The sequence below is a fragment of the Sinohyriopsis cumingii genome, chromosome 12, assembly GCF_028554795.1.
Source record: "Sinohyriopsis cumingii isolate HCF-2022 chromosome 12, ASM2855479v2, whole genome shotgun sequence".
Lineage (NCBI taxonomy): Eukaryota > Metazoa > Mollusca > Bivalvia > Unionida > Unionidae > Sinohyriopsis > Sinohyriopsis cumingii.
In genome coordinates this window covers 75,004,485-75,023,255 of record NC_142972.1, presented here as the reverse complement: position 1 = coordinate 75,023,255, position 18,771 = coordinate 75,004,485, and the positions used below count along the sequence as shown (strand labels likewise).

General features: G+C 35.7%; 1 protein-coding gene across 1 annotated transcript; it reads left to right on the top strand.

The window, feature by feature from the left end:
* Positions 1-4,117: 4,117 nt before the first annotated feature.
* Positions 4,118-14,189, top strand: LOC149786763 (uncharacterized). The gene is made up of 5 exons (XM_089975972.1): positions 4,118-5,509; positions 5,857-5,865; positions 12,163-12,211; positions 12,630-12,795; positions 13,416-14,189. Exons 1-5 carry the CDS (start codon positions 5,419-5,421, stop codon positions 13,959-13,961), a joined length of 861 nt encoding a protein of 286 aa, XP_089832098.1. The 5' UTR covers positions 4,118-5,418; the 3' UTR covers positions 13,962-14,189.
* The last annotated feature ends 4,582 nt before the right edge of the window (positions 14,190-18,771 follow it).

The window sequence follows — 18,771 nt, the reverse complement described above, 5'->3', positions numbered from 1 at the left end:
GTATTGATATCCAAATAACCGCTCAGCAAGTGTTCGATTAAATCGTTCAACAATTGCCTGATCACGGTGAATTGCAGTATGCCCTCGTCGTATTTTGGTATTATGTCGTTTCATCAACGATGATACTGGACCAAGAAATTCCTTACCAGGATCAACTTGTAATAATTGTGGCCATCGCAGACCACTTTGTGGTCCACCACCTCGTTGATAAATTCGTTCAAACGCATCGGCTACTTCAGATGATGTTTTCGTTGATAGCGGCTCTGCCTCTTTATATCTACTTGCAACATCAACTACAGTTAACGCGTACTTGTACGTTTTTCCACGCACAGTATCATGTGGTAAAAACAGAATACTTGCTTGATGAACTTCATTAGGAACACTAACATCGACATACGCGTACTGAATTCGTTTCGGTGGTGGTAGATAAATTTGCCATATTGCCTGTTTGGATAACCACGCGCTAGCAGTAGAATGTTTAACCGCTGCTGCATCAGAGAGTTTACCAATTGCTGCTTTGCCTCTCCAATATCCTTTTGGTGAATAATAAATTAATTCCATTATTAACTACCAGCCCCAAACGCTAATTTACTTTTCATCGCAGATCTTACTAACCAACTAGCTAATGATTCTCTGGTATTTTTATTTTTATGGAATTTAACGCGTGAATTAATTTCACATCTGCAATATGCCTATCCTGTAGATTTTTACTTTTATAAGCTACATCATGAATATGACAAGCTCGATCAATAGTGTTTACTGGTTCCTCGCCTGGTTTTGGTTGATCCTGATTATCGAGCCTGATATCGAGTCGATTACCAGGACCGCAATGACTGTATCCTGGTAGATGTTTTTCTCCTGGGTATTTAGCCCATGGAGTACCCGGAAACTTTGACATCAAATTAGCAACATCACCACCGCGCTTATAAGGTAAAAACGAAAATTTCTTTCTACCGCATACAGAACATTTTCCACCATACGCTATTTTTTATTTTTTGTTATAACTGTAGCTAAATCAGTAGTTGGAGTTTTAACTCTACAGCGTAAACAATATAAATTCATGTTATAATATATATGGATATAATTGATTTCTCAGCAACTCGGCAGCGAGAACCTGTTAAGCATCATCCTGCGCTACCGAATTCCATCAGAATGATTATCATATGACCATCTGGATCGGGTAAGAGGCAGTTATTACTTAATCTGATAATGAGATGGTTGAAATGGGATAAGTTGTATTTGGTAGCACCATCCGCTGATGATCAACGATGTTATGAAGTATTAAAAGATTTTAACGAAAACGCGCGATTACTGGACGAAGATAATGATGTTATAGAGTTTATAACAGATATTGATGAAGCACCGTCCGTTGATGTTTTAGACGGATTTGTTAATAATTTAGTTGTGTATGATGATGTGATGCTGGATAAACAATCAAATCCAGCCAGAATATTTTGTCGCGGCAGACATAAAAATACAGATGTTATCTATGTTACTCAACGATATACACAAATACCAAAAGTAATCAGGAACAACTGTAATATTTTGGTTGTGTGTAATGGCGTAGACACACACACGCTGCGAAATATTCATCAAACCTGGTGCAGCGGTGACATGGATATAATTAAATTCAGAAATTTCTTTTCACGAGCGCAAGCTACTCCGCATGGATTTATAACAATAAATTTACATGATCCTAGAACAAGATATCGTGTGGATCTTGATAAAATATTTGGATAAATTAATAAATTTAATTAAACAGATATCATTAATATAATGAACAACTGTGCGTGGTTAATTCAAGGAACAACAGATAAATGCAACAAAAGGTGTCGTGGAGAATATTGTAAAAAACATAATTATATTTTAAAGAAAAATCCTCATGCTGGTTCACGAAGTTGTGTTGGATGTAACAACGGCGTTAGAGGGTTCGTCTACAATCTTGTTTGGGACAAAGAATAATCGTAGACGTGGTATGACCTATATGAACGAGCACGGATTTTTTTTGGTCTAACACAAGGGTTTTGCTCGGGTAATTTGGTCTGTTCACCCTCTCTGCTGCTTCCCCCATAGTGTAGGTGTTTGTTTTTCGGTAACATATCAAAACGACTCTGGAGTCAAAGTTTTCATTATTCTCGTTCAGGGTTGCGCTTTGCTATTTGCATTTTATTATATTATGGTTGTCGTACTCACAAGGTCTCTGGGGCTGGTCCCTTTGTTTTCCTTCCCGCTCTATATATCTTTATGTGACATACTTCCTTCCTGAAACACTAGATCTTGCAGCTGGTTTCTATACTATGTTTCCTAACTTATAGTGATCTTGACCAAGGATAAGTCTAATGTATTGCGTGTTATATGTGTATGCTATATTGTTTCAATCATGCTATATAGTTTTTATGTTAGGAATAACCTATTTATGTGTTACTTTGCATTAGATTTTTTATTCACTTTGTTTATTTACGTACAAAAAGGTGTGTAAGGTATAATAATTTTATAACATTATGTATTGTGGTGGTTCTTTGGTTTCGGTCTATTAATTATTTTCTAAAGAGTAATTAGCTAGACTGGAATTTATGGACGTAGTAATATATATATATATATATATATATATATATATATATATATATATATATATATATATATATATATATATATAATGAGAGAGAGATTTTCTTCATTGCCTCGCTGTATACATGTGTATTTCCCCCATAGTAATTGTATACTGTGAGGGGCTAGAAATTACTCATGCGTCATGATTAACATAAACACAGTTCAGCAGTTCGTATTCAGCAAAGAAAAGCTGGAAATCTGTTTTTACACCATGGGGGATGACACAGCTCTAGGCTACTTTAGCCACGGTGTATGTGACGGGTACAATAGTCTGCTATTACGTTATACGGGGTGCTGTATGTGCTAAAATGGCAGTCCAACAAAAGAAGTACTATTTCAGTTAAAGAATAAAAACAATCCCAATGCACCCAGACGTCAATAAAACCAAATCTAACAAAGACGACTCTCAAGCGTGATCTAATAAACTCAACTTAGAAACTTACAAGTCATTACTTTATAAAAACGTAATTCCAAGTCATTGAAAAACAATCCAAAATTTTAAAGTAGACGATAGTACTTACTGCACTAATACATTTTACATACATACATACATACATACATACATACATACATACATACATACATACATACATACATAATGTCTTACTGTTTATCCGGTCTTTCAAGTTCAGTGTTGATTCAAGCTATAAGAAATATATACCTTAATGAAACATAAGGGAACACAATCAAACACTAATCAAACATGATAGAACTTAACATAAGCAGCTAAAACAAATATTGTAATTTTCTTGTATGTGTAATATTATCATGATTTCCATGCAATGAAAATTTAAATTTGTTAGTTTTCTCTTCTGCTCTCTCTCTCTCTCTCTCTCTCTCTCTCTCTCTCTATATATATATATATATATATATATATATATATATATATATATATATATATATATATATATATATATATACACTCCCATTATGATTATACTTAAAAATTGCGGGAGGTCGTGGGTTCGATCCCCGGCCGAGTCATACCAAAGACTTCAAAAATGGTACTAACAGCTACATCGCTTGGCGCTCAGCATTAAGAGTTTATTGTTAGGACTGGTCGGCCTGGTATCAGGATAATGTGACTGGGTGGAACATAATGCTACATGTCTGCGGCATGATGCCTCAGTGCTAGACATCTCTATTCTGTCACACTGCAGACATCGTAACTATATGACTGAAAAATTGTTAAAGCTGCGTTAAAAAATATCCGAATCCAAATCAAACGTTAATCAAACATGATAGAACTTAAATTAAGCAGCTAAAGGAAATATTGTAATTTTCTTGTATGTGTAATATTACCATGATTTCCATGCAATGAAAATTTAAATTTGCTATGTTTCTCTTCTGCGCTCTGTCTCTCTCTCTCTCTCTCATATATATATATGAGCGTTATTGTGCGATGAACATCTGACATGCATGTGTAGATTCTATCTCTTCTTTCGGAAATACAGAGAATGAAAAATGATCTTAGTGAATCAACATAGAAATGGCTTATTTGGCAACCGGAATGGCTGTCTATGACGCATATAATTAATACAGCTGATGATGTACTTTTTTAATGATATCAGAAACATATCTTGGCACCAGATCTCGCAAGCCAAGGAATTGTTTCTTCGTTATTCACTACATATAGCAACAAGGCGTATTATAATAAAACAATCCAATTAGCTGGAAAGTAGGACAAATTTCCTTCGTTAATTAATTGTTGTCCGTAATATTAACATTTGTATCGCTCTTCATAAAGTAGGAAATTACAGATGATGCTTCATTCATAATGAGCCATAGTTGTGATGATCAGGATGTACCCTTGTTACCGCGTGAATAACCAGAAAATTGTAGATGCGAAGAAGACATAACCTGACATTTTTATATTCGCAAAAGAAAATGCTGTTTTCAATAACGTAACTAAGAACGTATTCATGGGAAATACAAGAAAAGTCTGATCTGAAGAGACATAATGATAACTAAGAAGGGATCGATCGATCGATCGATAGATAGATAGATAGATTTCTAACGCATCACGTATACATCAACGTAATCGTATGTACATCCCTTCTCATTTTCTCAATCGACATTATAACACGTTCATTGTTTTCTAAGCTTTTTAAATCCACTTTCATGATAATTTCTAGCATTCATCTGTTCATTTTCTTCTTGTTTATGGGCAACTCTTAGTCCGTCCCAGATAGTTAGAACTTGAAAGATGCACCCCCCCCCCCCGGCCACCTAAGCCAAACTTTATGAGGACATAATGGCGTTATCGCACTATTTACAAGTCAGTATTTGGTGAGGGTTCTTTATTTTCCCTACTGGGTCAAACTTTCTGCTTTTGGGATCCAAGTTCAACACACCCCTCCCTTCAGACATAAGTCTGTTGAGTGAGTTTCCCTCCCCTTTCTCTACAAGACGATTATGAGCGACCCCTGCTATGTAGCTCTTGATTAACGTTATATCTTCTTTTGACCTAACATTTATTTGGATTTACAGAAAGTATATGGTAATTATCTATCTTAGTGTTATGGTGTGCGTGTGTGTGTGTGTGTGTGTGTGTGTGTGAGTGCTTCCACTCTCTCCATTCTAGGCCTTCCTTTATGGATCTTTTCTTTTATTCCTATTTTTTAAAGGTAAGCACTAGATTAATATTTTTTATAGATAGGTCACAGCATTCGTAAAACTTTCCTCTAATTCCTCATCAAAATTTAACATGTGGTAACTCTTCCTATTCCCGTCTATTTCCTTTTATCCTTCTTCCTTCGTTTCTTTTCTATTTCTTCTCTATTTCCTCCATTTTTCCCGAAACCTTCCATGTTTTTTGTTGTGCTTCATCCTTTTACCACTGTTGTTTGGATCTTTTGTCTTAATTTCTTCTTCTTTAATGTCAACCATTACATAAAGGGTTCATGTTGATTCTTGTTGGTTGTACTTATTATTGGATTCATTATCGCTCTTGCCCTCTGTGTATTCTTTGTCATCCTTACATTTAATAGCTGAGATGTGTCGTCCCCTTATGCACTTTTTTCCTCCATAGGTATTTGTGGGATGTTAATACCCTTCTTTGCTGTTGTTGTTATTGTTGTCTTCTTTATTTCTTTGGACTCGAGATTCGTTTTCCTGTCTCTCTGTTCCTTGTAGTCGCTCTTTGTTTTTTTTTTACCTGTTGTTGTTGGTGTCGCTGCTACTTCTTGTCTTTGTTGCTGTTGTTGTTCTTGTCTCTACTTAACCTGTATGTGTTTCTTGTGTTAGATCTTTGTTGTTTTCTTCTGGTTGATGATGATTTTGTTGCTTCTGTTGCTGTTGGCCCCTATTCTCTATTTCTTGCTGTCCATTAGCTTGTTTCTGTTTTTGCTGTTCTTGTTTCTCCTCGTCTTTCCCATCTGATTCCATCTCCCCCTCGTTATTTTTTTTTTATATTTTTTATTTTTTGCTATTGTTCTTGCTGCTGTTTGTTCTTATTTGCCTGACGGTCATATGTCTCTGTTTACTTTTGTTGTTGATTCTCTTCATTGATATTTTCTATCCATACCATTCTCTGCACGATCGTTTTAGGAAACATTGTTATTTCACTTACATGTGTTTGTTTTTTCGTGTTTCCTTCTGATCTTGTGGCATTGTGAGATATTTTGGCACATAACATGTTTTTCCACATGTTTTACGTTTTCTGTGTTAGATACACACTTCGTACCAAGTCTTCACTATCAATCTGTGTAGGAAAAAGACTGGTTTCATTGTCTTTCTTTTTTCCTTCTCAATTTCTAAAATCCTAACTCCATTTTTAATCGGATTTTTTGGGTAGGTATCAATTCAAGCATTGGAGACTTTGATTTTGAATTTCCTTTCCAACCGTTCTTCCGTAGCTTCTAATGATATCTAATATGGTGTGTCCTCTATGTGTGGTTCTTCCGTATTTTTCTTTATTTTCCTCAAGACGGACGATGGTTCCTTTATGTTTACAGTTTCCCCGCCTATGCCCATGTCTGCGTATGGTAATATCGGCTGAGTTCCTTTAGGTCTTAGAATGTATCCCTTAAACCCTTTCCTATTTAGTGCTTCTGTTAGTTTTACAAAATCCTTATTCCTGAACTCAAAAGCTACCACTACAGCTGTCATTGATGATCTTCTTTCTAGGGGTATTTCGGACATATAGATTTCTTGCGTCTCTTCTCTCTACAAACATTCCAGGAATGGTCCTTCTACTGTCTCCGTCGTCTTTGTTCTAAAAACATATCCAGCTCCGACATTTCCATGTTATACGCCATCTTCCCCAGTTGCACGTGCTTCAAGTGAATGACAAGTTTATGAGCTTATGTGTTTATACGTTTCTCGCAATTATTATTTCTATATGAATTTTACTAGTCTTGGCTATTTAACATACTACATAGTTCTCGATAAGTGTTTGTAACTTTTCTTAACTGTGAACTTGTGGGCAGTTTGCTTAGTTCTGGTCAAAGCAGACAATTATAGAATACTTTCCTTTTCGAGTATGAGTATCAGAATCTCAGAGTATTCTCATAAATGATCAATCCTTTTCAAATGTTATTTTAATAATAATGGCGTCAAGCTTAAATCTGGAGTACCACCAATACAGAAGAGTTACCACATGACAAAAGTCTAAATCAAAAGCAAAAGAAATATAAAAATGAATGCAAGAAGGATTGAGAGCTAGTTATTAATATTTGTCCGACATCTCAAGAAACTAGTTTCAGCACATAACATATTTGCTCTTTTTTACAACATGCCGCTATATTTTATAGTACGTGATTTACTTTGATCTTCCACTCCACATACCAATGGGTAGAGTTGTACGGACTCCGATTAAAGCGCTTCCTTTGAAGCAGTCATTAGGTTCGAAAGGTTTTAAACGGTTTTGACTTCACGTTTATTGTTACTGTTTCACTTTGATGTCATTAATTACTCCTTTGTATCATTTCGTATGTTATGTCAAGATGGAGAATGCGAAGAACCGGGTTCATATTTCTTATGAAATAAATACGCAATCATATTTTTCCCTAGTTTTTATAGCACAACATTGTAATAATTCGGCGTGTCGTAAGCTGTTAATGTACATTCACCAAAACATATGTTGGATTCATTTAAGTTAAGGATAACAGATGCTGCAATTTGGCTTTAGAAATGCACCGTAATATTTCATGTGGTCACTCGAGATTTATTTATGTACTTCGGACTTGACGCTTGATGTGAAGTTATTACTTTATGTACTACATGTGAAAATTAAACAAAATGATTAAAGAAGTGACAGATTCAAGAAACTACATATTATTTAAGACAAAATATATGTTAATTAAACAACAAAATGTACACTTTTTTGTATGAAGTCAACACAATGAAAACAACACTATTTCAATTTGTGACACCTTAAAATGATGTAGACAAACATGCAAAGATTCAATATTTGGGTTGAAATGTCGAGGATGTATTACGAGATCACTTCGCCTTAACTGATATAGAGTGTTGTGGCTCAGACATGAATGGTGTTTGGAATCAAAATATAATTGCATCGAGGCAAATGTTAGATTGTTGTATTAACCGGTTCGTTTTCAGATTGACTGTAATTGTGACATGTCTGGAGTCAAGATTGTATCATGTCCATAAATTCATTTCTTTATCCATAATATCAACCATATATTAATATTAACATCTTGCATGCAAAGCTTACTCTGCAATTCATTTAGTATGACTATTTGTAGATTTTCACGTTTTTAGTTTTAAAAATGTTTGTTAAGTTTCGTCAATGCAAAATCTATCTAAAACAATAAATAATCACATGGGTATTAAAAGAAGCTTACACGCCTCTAATGGCGTGCTACGTATAACATTCATAATTCAACCGTACTTGTCAATTCATATGACCTACTAGAAATTAAGGTAAAAATTCTCAATAATCGTACGTGGCAAAATACTATATGTACCAAATATAGATTGCATAAGTTGAAAAACAATGATCGAAAATGAGACATTATCCTGATAAAACATAAAACAATTTGAATAAACTATAAAAAATGTATATAGTAATCTATGGCGGTAACATAAGGTAAGTGAGTCCCTGCCGTAAGTCGGTCTATGCAGTAATTAAACCAATATATGTCTCAATCGTCGGACATAACGAAATATACACCATGGGACGAGTACACAATCATTAAGCAATCGTCGGACATAACGAAATATACACCATGGGACGAGTACACAATCATTAAGCAATCGTCGGACATAACTAAATATACACATTGGGACGAGTGGACAATCATTAAGCAATCGGCGCAAACTGGATTTTAAAAGTACGCTGTAGGTAAAGAAAAAATACGCCATGAAGCGAATTACAATCCCTGTATCTCATAACAAGTAAATTTCGTTCTTTAATACTTAAATTAGTAACAGCCATACATGCAGTGAAAACTATTCTACATTCTATATATGTTATAAACGACCATTTAAATATCTAAATGACCCTGTCAAAAATACAGAGCAGAATATTTAAGAATAACCATAATGATACTTATCAATGACTTGTTGGCTGATGTTTACCTTGACTTATAGATGTATTACCAATTTTTCGTGATTAGCTCACATATCATTAGCTTTAATATATTTAAATTCTACAAAGGTGCATTTGTGAATACTCGAGCTTCAAAACAAAAACAACTTCAGTGGGTCATGTTGTGGGTGATCTCTGATGGACGGCTTCAGTGATTACAAGTGATTAAATCAGACGAAATATGGAGAATACGGCGAGAGTCATCAGATTAATTTAAAAATGTAACACGTTTTAATTTTAACAGATAACACCAAATGTATCAGGTTAAAAAATGAAGATATGAAAATATCTTCAGAATTACTGCGTTAGATAATTTTATTCTCGGGAAATATACGATTATGGTCCGCATCAAAACTATGAGTTCAAATTTCAGCTCGTTCAAACTGGTTTCAATATTGATAAATGCCGTACTGGAAAATTATTTAATAAGCCATTACATGAGAGGTGAGTTACAATCACGTATCATTCATGGGCTAGACAATCCGAAAATTGTACTCCAGTATCAGAAATAATGTCAACACGGTGATACGACGATGCGTCTTGAAAATACCATACATGTCTTGCAAATGATACCAATGCCGACTTATCTGGTTGGTCAATAGGACTGAAGCATTCAATTCATAAATCATAATTTTATTTGTATGTGTTCTCCATGGGAACTGTTTTACCTCGCAGCAACCAGGATCTGACAATGTTTTGGTAATAGTTTTGCTCCAGTATAGTAACAATGTATGTTATTCAATATTTTGAACATGTTTGGGAAGGAGGTGTTACAAAATGAATTTGGTGGTCCGCTATATAGATGATTACAGGAATATATACTGAATACTACTTCAAGACGCTACAGCTTATTGTCGGACTGTGTTTCATTAATGTTTAAAATCTATTGGTTGTTTTCACTGACGTCAGGCTAAGGTACACACTTTCCCAAATGCAACGCGATTAAACAAGAGCCGCCATTTTGAGCTCCCTGCAAATCGATAGTTGACCTTTTGTAAGGATGAAAATTTCTGTCGATCTATGAAGAACACATTAACTTGAGCCAGATACCAATTAATTAGATTTATGGGGACATGTGCTTTTTAATCGTTATACTGCAATGATTTATGATGTCTATGTCGGGAGAGGAAGCGATTCCTAATTAAGCCTTCGTTTATTTAACCGTCAGACAGACTAGAAAAGGGAAGGTTAATTTCGATTTTATTTTGGAACTGTCAGATATGAGCTTTTCAATAATCAGCTGTTTGGAAATCTAGAAGTCAGGCTGACCGCAGTTGTGGCATCTAGTTATACAAGGCGGTAGATAAATTTAATCCTGATTGGCTACGCTACATACGGGGCGTGGATCTCACACGAAATTTATTGTGTTTTATATGTCCCCATCACCAAATATTTAGTCAGTCTACGTTTTCATGCAAGAGGAACAAATATGGAGACTCCGAGATTGAATTTGGAAGAAATTCTCTCGTAAAACATTTTTCAAAGGGACCGGATATATAGAAAGTCAACGGACACAATTCTGGCGGTAGAAGCGAACAAAGCTTGAAAGCACATGTATTTGCGTCAGTCTCATGTCAATCGTTGATAACAATATAATGATTTGCTTGAATTTAATTGCTTATATTTGCATGAATTTATTTGTTTAAATTCGTAGAACAGTTTTATTTATATAAGTATAACTGTGTTGAGTTCATCTATCTGAATTCGCACAATGATTTTCTTTATATAAGTTTGATGAATTGTTTGAATTTGTCGTCTTGATTGTTATAGGAATCTAAGAATTTCATGCATTACTTTAGTTGATATGAGTTACGAGAATCTGTTTCAATTCACTGGTCTTAGCTGATTTCATGTATGCTAAATACTCGAACGTTTGTATTCGCTGAAACTAACGTAGTTAAACAATGTAATGAATTTCATTCTTTCACTTGTGTAATTGAGACGAGAACGGAAATGGTATGTCTCCTGTGATGTTCATGGGTGCCAGAATGGAATAGCCGTTAGGAAGTACACTAATCTTATGAAACTAAGTTTGTTTATGGTCTGCCATGTTAAGCTTGACCAGATAGCCTTTGGTTTCTGTTTGAATTCCGATAAAACGATATCTGACATAACGAGAGGGGAGTAATGATCTATTCCCAGGAGGACAACTGACAGAAAATTTAGGTTGCTTCTCTGTTTCCACTGACGTATCCACGAACCTACTGATCCAATTATCTACGTACTTATGTATCTACCTACCCACACGAAGCTTGAGGACCGAAAAGAGGCGATACAGTAGGCAGGTTGGAGAAGAGAAAAGGCGAAAAGAGCTAGAGCAACAACCACTGTGAAGTTGGAGTAGACTGGAAATCAGCAGGTTATGAAGTTGTACAAGTCAATGACTTCGCTTGTTCACTCGATTCTATGATCAACCAATTCTATCATTTAAAACAGATCGGCTATTTATATAAACATATTTGTTTTTGAAATTTGGTGACAGATTTATTTTTAAAAAAGTGTATCTTCCTAATGTAATGTATTATCAAAGTTGTTTGTGTAATTTATTAAATTGTTGTTTTTTCATGTACGGGGGCTCTTGTCATTCTGTTCTATATATCTGCTCAGATCGTTATTTATTCCGCCTATAAGTTTCACACTTTATATTAATATTTACTCGATCCGGAGAATAACACCAACGGCGATCATCTTCTAGATAACGAGAACCTAATAAAGCAGACACCTTGTGGGAAGGTACAATGCGCCGATCAACCTCACCAACACCACCACCAATGGCACCGCTACACCTTGATAGTTATGATGGAGAAGTCAACAAAGAAAGCTATGATCCATAATTCGTATCTCGATTAACTTGTAGGTGATGTTCGTGAGAGGTACATCCAGAAAACTGTTAAAATAGAGATTGATCCATATAAACTGCCCGCTGAAACGTTTAGCAACAATCGGAAGAAATGACCTGATGTCAGCTATGTAGACTTTTTTGATTTTTAGATAATCAGCATACACCAAAGATCAGTTGAAGACCTACAAGTCTCTTGATGCATACAAGCTTTTCCAAGACGGATGGATCCAATAAATACTGCACAAGGACATTAATGGGGTTCATGTGTTGAGATCAAAGATACTTACACTTCCGTTTTTGTTTCTGTCTCTCTCTTCAAAACATGACTTCAGTTGACTCCATTTTATTATTGCAGTAGGTTGTTTGTGATGACAGATTCATGGAGTTAAAATCAGTTAAATAACAACAGCATTTTCAATTTTACTCAAATCATTCATCCTTATGTGAGTTTGCTATTACTACACGTTTAGTAATGGGTTTGATTGATCGTACATGTAAAGTTCCTCATGTATATGTATGGATACATTGGACATGTACTAAAAGCTAGAGTACTGACGCAAAATATTATATTTTGTAATGTTTCCTTCATTCTAAATTCCAGGTGACCCATTCTATATGAGTTAGAGAGAAAGCTCTACAGCCATGGGTTATTGTTCCCGCAGATGGGAGTGTGGAATCGGCACATTGCACATGCAAGGCAGGAATGGGGAAATGTTGTACTCACGTTGCCGAAGTTTTGTTTGCCTTGGCGGCAGGTGCGAGAATATGCAAGGATGCTACCGTGGCTGATGTACCTGCATACTAGATGTTTCCTACTTCAGCTAAGTTTGAAATATCATATACACGACTTCAAGATATGGACGTACAGTCTGCACTACAACAACGACAACTTTCAAATAATGATTCTGTGCACATCGTGTCTGACATATCATCGCTTACATAATCTATTATGGAATGAACGTCATCGCAATGTTGCCGAAGGCTGCCATTCTATTATTAAGAGGCAAGGGCAAGTTCTCAGAGAACTTCAAATCGATGTCGTTATTTGCAGAGTGGCCAATTGACTTGAGTCGGATATGCGCATGCTGTAAGGATACAAGCTGTTCAGGTTCATCATACGAGCAGGTGTTAGAGAAGTGTAGTGCTATAAACATATCTGTTTCCAAGGAAGAAGCATCATATCTTGGGAAGGAGACAAGGGGCCAATCAAATAGTCTCTTCTGGCACAGCCGTCGTACAGAAAGAATAACAGCTTCCAGGTTTTACCGTGTATGCCACACTAGCATTTATCAGCCATCTCTGACAGTACTGAAAACAATTATTTGTACATCTAATGGGAATAAGATGCCCTTCAATAGTGCCGCAACAGCCTGGGGAACTAAACATGAAATAACAGCAAAGATGGAATAATCAGCATTATTTAAGAGTAAACATGTCAATTTTAAACTATTGAACAGTAGTTTGATTGTGAAAGATAGATACCCCCAGTTTGGAGCTGGTCCAGATAACATGATTTCTTGTGAATGTTATGGGGATGGCTGTCTCAATATTAAATGGCCCTACAGCATGAACGACAAACCTATCATGGATGTTCCGTGGCTGAAATTGATACACAACCGGTTAACAATCGATTGTAAAAACACATATTACTACCAGATGCAAATGCAAATGGTTTTCTTTTTATTTTATCAGACCGATATTATTGCGACTTTTATGTATGGTGTCCTCGTGACTACCGCAATGAACGTATTTTCAGATACAATGAACTGTGGCAAACAGTGTCTTCTAAAGCGTTTAACTCCAAATGTGCTATGCCTGAACTCCTATGTAAATATTCTTAACGGAAACAAGTCCGTACGCCAAACGCAGTTACCGGTGAAGGAAACAAAATTATATCCACTCAGAGTGACAGAAAGTATTGCATTTGTGGTGGAGTTGATGATGGAAGAAAAATGATAATGTGTCACAGTGACACTTTCCCAAAGGTATTGTTTCATACGAGTTGTATAAAACTCAAACATGTGCCGAAAGGAAAATGGTATTTTGGCGAGTGCATTTAATGAATATATTTACCAGTGGCCACCATGGTATGCTTTTTAAAGTGTTAATATATTGTATATATTATAATGGAAATATTAGTTTATTATATTGATGATGCCAAATATATGGTAAAGGATGGTTATGTAGATTAGAAATTGACTAATATTGTATACTATCATTTGTTACACTATTCACAAATCAATAAATCAATAATATGTGAAATGATGTCTCTGTTCTATCTTTTAAATATAATAAAGAGATCCAAGGAAACAAGTTAATGAAATATATCCTCAAACCATGACTTGCGCCAGTAGATTTCTTTTTACACTTACTTGCTATGACAATTTTGACATTCAGTAAATTATAAACACAATAGAATAGAGCTTGTTTTAGTATGGTACACTTTATTTGCAAATTTATGTTACATATGAATGACAGTAACATGCAATGTACACATAATAGTGTGCTCAATAAACTTGCACTGTTTCACTCAAATTAAACAAATGAAGGACATCAATTTGTTAAAAAGCGAGCCACTGTAACAATCTTGTCAATAGTTGGAATACTCTCTCCATGTTTCAGTTTAATAAACTCACTGGGAACGATGCCCTAAAACAAAATTGCAACACGAGACCAATAGCATGTACCATGTGAATTCGAACTGATGCATTTTTTCTAGTTTTCGCAACTTCTAGTGGTTGTAACTGTGCGTAGGGATAGCTAATTCAGCTTGATAGAAGCGAACAACATCTTCTATGTTAAAACCTCTATCAGTCATCACTATGTCACCTGGTAATATATTGTTGAGAAGCCTGATTTTTCCGTTATATAATTGTCAGAGGTTCCACCTCCCCATCCATCAGAAATAAATGTAATAACACCTTGAGGGGCAATGCCTATTAGATATTTCACATCCTGGTTATGTTTGTAATTGGAATATGTGTACACTTTGTTCAGAGCACCGCTTGGCTTCTCTGTAAATAATTCAAAACAGTCTAGCATAACAACTTTCTCGCCAAACACTTTTTTGAAACACATATGCATCGTTTCCCTCGAGTGTTCTTGATTTGGCCATTGCACTCGAAAGCCTTGTCTAATGTAGAGTACATCCGTAGTAACTGTGAAAACTTCTTTTCACAGTAGGTAAAGAAACATTCAAATGATAGGTTATGTCTTGGAAAAGATAATTCATTCGAAGTTTCACAAGACAGAATAGAAATTAATTTACTTTTGACAGACTCTTACTATTGTTACTCATATGTCCCTCTATTAAATTAAAAACTAATTTTAATACAGCAACATTGGGCAATCCAGTGTAAAATGCTACTTGTTCAGAATTGTCAACATAAGATAGAAAGCTGTATAGTCCTTTAAAATCAAACTGTTCCTTTTCTTTGGCTTCGATGAGTCTGTACTTGTTATCATCTTCTAGTTGTTCGACTGCTTCGACTGTCAAGTCAGTTTGGATGTCCATTGTCTTTGATATTTCTTCATCTGGATATGCAGGTTGAAATGACGCATGTTCCGTTACTTTGTGAATATTACATGTACTGTCATTTCGTTTACCTGTATTCTCATCACGTTCTGATATGCCACTGACATTATTGTCCCCGAATTATATGCACCTCTTTTTCAATGTTAATAGAGATGATACTGTATCTGAATGTTTTCTCGTATGTTTCCGGTGGCTGCCCGATTCAATCTCCCATGAGCTGCTCCCATTGCAGGTCAAGTAATTTCTGAGTAACCAAGATCGAGAGCTGGCAACCGTGATGGACTTGTTATATCGTGCAAACAATCTTTAACACTTGTAAAAAGAAGACGAAATCAATTGAGATAGTGACTTTATTCAAAAGAATTAAATAATGTATTATGCAAGTCAAGGAAAAAGTCATCATAAGTCAACAGAGAATGACTGTTGAACTGTCAAAATATAATCCTGATACTCTTGACCTAAAATATAACATTGTGATGTAATTATTTTATCAAAAACGACAGGTGCCCGCTGGTTGAACTTGGATTTGTAAACCAAGATTATCAGTTAGTATTACAGCTAAGATTAAAATGTAAAAATCAAGCTAAAAATATATTATAACTCAGCTGAAAAATTGATATATCATACCTGCCACGAAATGTTTAGAGCAAACAAGTGTTCCTTTCCATCTCTCTTTAGTTTCAATGTCCTTTCTGTTGTTAGCTGCCTTCCATAAACGACGTCTTTCTTCCGATGATTTCATTGTTTCTAAACCTTGATCAGTCAAACTTTTCGGTACTTTAAAGAATCTTACATCTTTTTGTACACCTTTGCGGTTGGAACACCCGACAATGCCACAAATCGGCATTATGGAAAACACGCTTGTCGTTACATCCGTTGAACAGCAGAGGGGGCGAACAGACCGACTTTGGAAGCGTCCAAAAACCGAAATAAGGCTTCTAACTAAAATATTTCGAGCTGAACATTTGCTTGAGAACTTCGGTTAATTATAAAACTCGCGAGATTACAAAAACAAAATGAACCAACTTGAGGTCATCGCCCCCTCTGCTGCTATTAATCTATCCAAATATTTTATCAAGTCCAGTACGATATCTTGTTCTAGGATCGTGCAAATTTATTGTTACAAACCCGTACGGAGTAGTTTGCGCTCGTGAAAAGAAATTTCTGAATTTAATTATATCCATGTCACCGCTGCACCAGGTTTGATGAATATTTCGCAACGTGTGTGTATCAACTCTATTAAACACAACTAAAATATTACAGTTATCTCTGATCACTTTTGGTATTTGTGTGTATCGTTGAGTAACATAAATAACATCGGCATTTTTATGTCTACCTCGAGAAAAAATCCTAGCTGGATTTGATTGTTTGTCCAGCATCACATCATCGTATACAACTAAATTATTAATAAATCCGTCTATGGAATCAACTGATGGTGCTTCATCAATATCGGTTATAAACTCGATAACATCGTTATCCGCGTTTTCATTAAAATCCTTAAGTACATTATAACATCGTTGATCATCAACTGACGGGGCTACCAAATATAATTTATCCCACTTTAACCATCTCATTATAAGATTGAGTAACAACTGTGTCTTTCCACTTCCAGATGGTCCTATTATTATCATTCTAAATGAATTTGGTAACGCAGGATGGTGATTGACAGGTTCTCGTTTTCTTGTCGCTGAGAAATCAATTATATCCATGCTGTATAAAATGTCCATGGATTTATATTGTGTGAAGTGCAGGATGCGTACCCCGACGGATACACTAACAACTATTACCACAAAAAATAACAGATCAGCGGTTACGGGTAAGTGTACGCGGTGTGGTACAAGAAAATTTAAATTTATTCCCGGTGATAATTCAGCGTTAAAAAAAAGCAACGCGGAGGTGATATTGCAGCAAAATTAACAAAATTACCGGGAACTCCGTGGACTAAATACCCAGGAGAAAAACATCTACCAGGATATAATTATTGCGGTCCTGGTACTCGACTTCATATCAGGCTTGATAATCAGGATCAACCAAAACCAGGCGAGGAACCAATAAACGCTATTGATAAAGCATGTCATGAGCATGATGTTGCATATAAAGGCAATGATCTACAACATAGGCATATTGCAGATGTTAAATTAATTCATGCGTTAAATGCTATAAAAAATAAAAATATCAAAGAAAAATTAGCTAATTGGTTAGTAAGATCCGCGATGAAAGGTAAATTAGCGCTTGGAGCTGGTAATATATAAATGGAATCGATTTATTATTCACCAATTGGATACTGGAAGGGTAAAGCAGCAATTAGTAAACTCGCTGATGCAGCAGCGGTTAAACATTCTACTGCTAAAGCGTGGTTATCCAAACAGGCAATATGGCAAATTTACCTACCGCGTCCGAAGCAAATTCGATTTGCACATTTCAGTGTCAGTGTTCCTAATGAAGTTCATCAAGCTGATATTCTGCTTTTACCACATGATACTGTGCGTAAAAAAAAAACGTACAAATACGCGCTAACTGTTGTTGATGTTGCAAGTAGATATAAAGATGCAGAACCGCTATCAACGAAAACAGCATCTGAGGTAGCCGATGCTCTTAAACGAATTTATCAACGAGGTGGTCAACGATGGCCACAGCTGTTACAAGTTGATCCTGGCAAGGAATTTCTTGGTCCAGTGTCATCGTTGATGAAACAACATAATACCAAAATACGACGAGAACATACTGCAATTCATCGTGATCAGGCAATTGTTGAACGATTTAATCGAACACTTGCTGAGCGGTTATTTGGATATCAATACGCGAAGGAATTGATTCAGGATACGAGATCTCGTGAATGGGTGGCAAGATTACCAAATGTTATAGCAGTGTTAAATAATGAGATTACTCGAACGACCAACATGAAACCTATTAATGCAATTACAAAAAAATATATACCTACACAACGACGTGATCTTTCAGCGCAACCATTATTAGGTAATGTCACTGTCAGGTATTTATACGAGCCCGGTGAACTTGAAGGCGGTAAAAAAGAGCGACTGATCCTATTTGGAGTGTTACCACACATAAGATATCCACCGTGACAAGATCCTCAGGTAGACCCGCAATCTACAGACTGGATTCAACTGCTCCTCAACGTGGATTTGTACGTGAACAATTACAGATAATTCCCGATAATACACAATTACCACCCAAATCACTTAACTAGCTCCAAGGGTGCCGGCACCCTGA

Bases quoted from the DNA above. Each gene is read 5' to 3' on its own strand.
- LOC149786763 (XM_089975972.1), top strand. From the start codon at position 5,419: ATGTTTTTTGTTGTGCTTCATCCTTTTACCACTGTTGTTTGGATCTTT. The intron at 12,212-12,629 runs GCTTTTCCAAGA...TATATGAGTTAG, and splicing joins AAGTCTCTTGATGCATACAA to AGAGAAAGCTCTACAGCCAT. The intron at 12,796-13,415 runs GTACCTGCATAC...AAGATGGAATAA, and splicing joins AGGATGCTACCGTGGCTGAT to TCAGCATTATTTAAGAGTAA.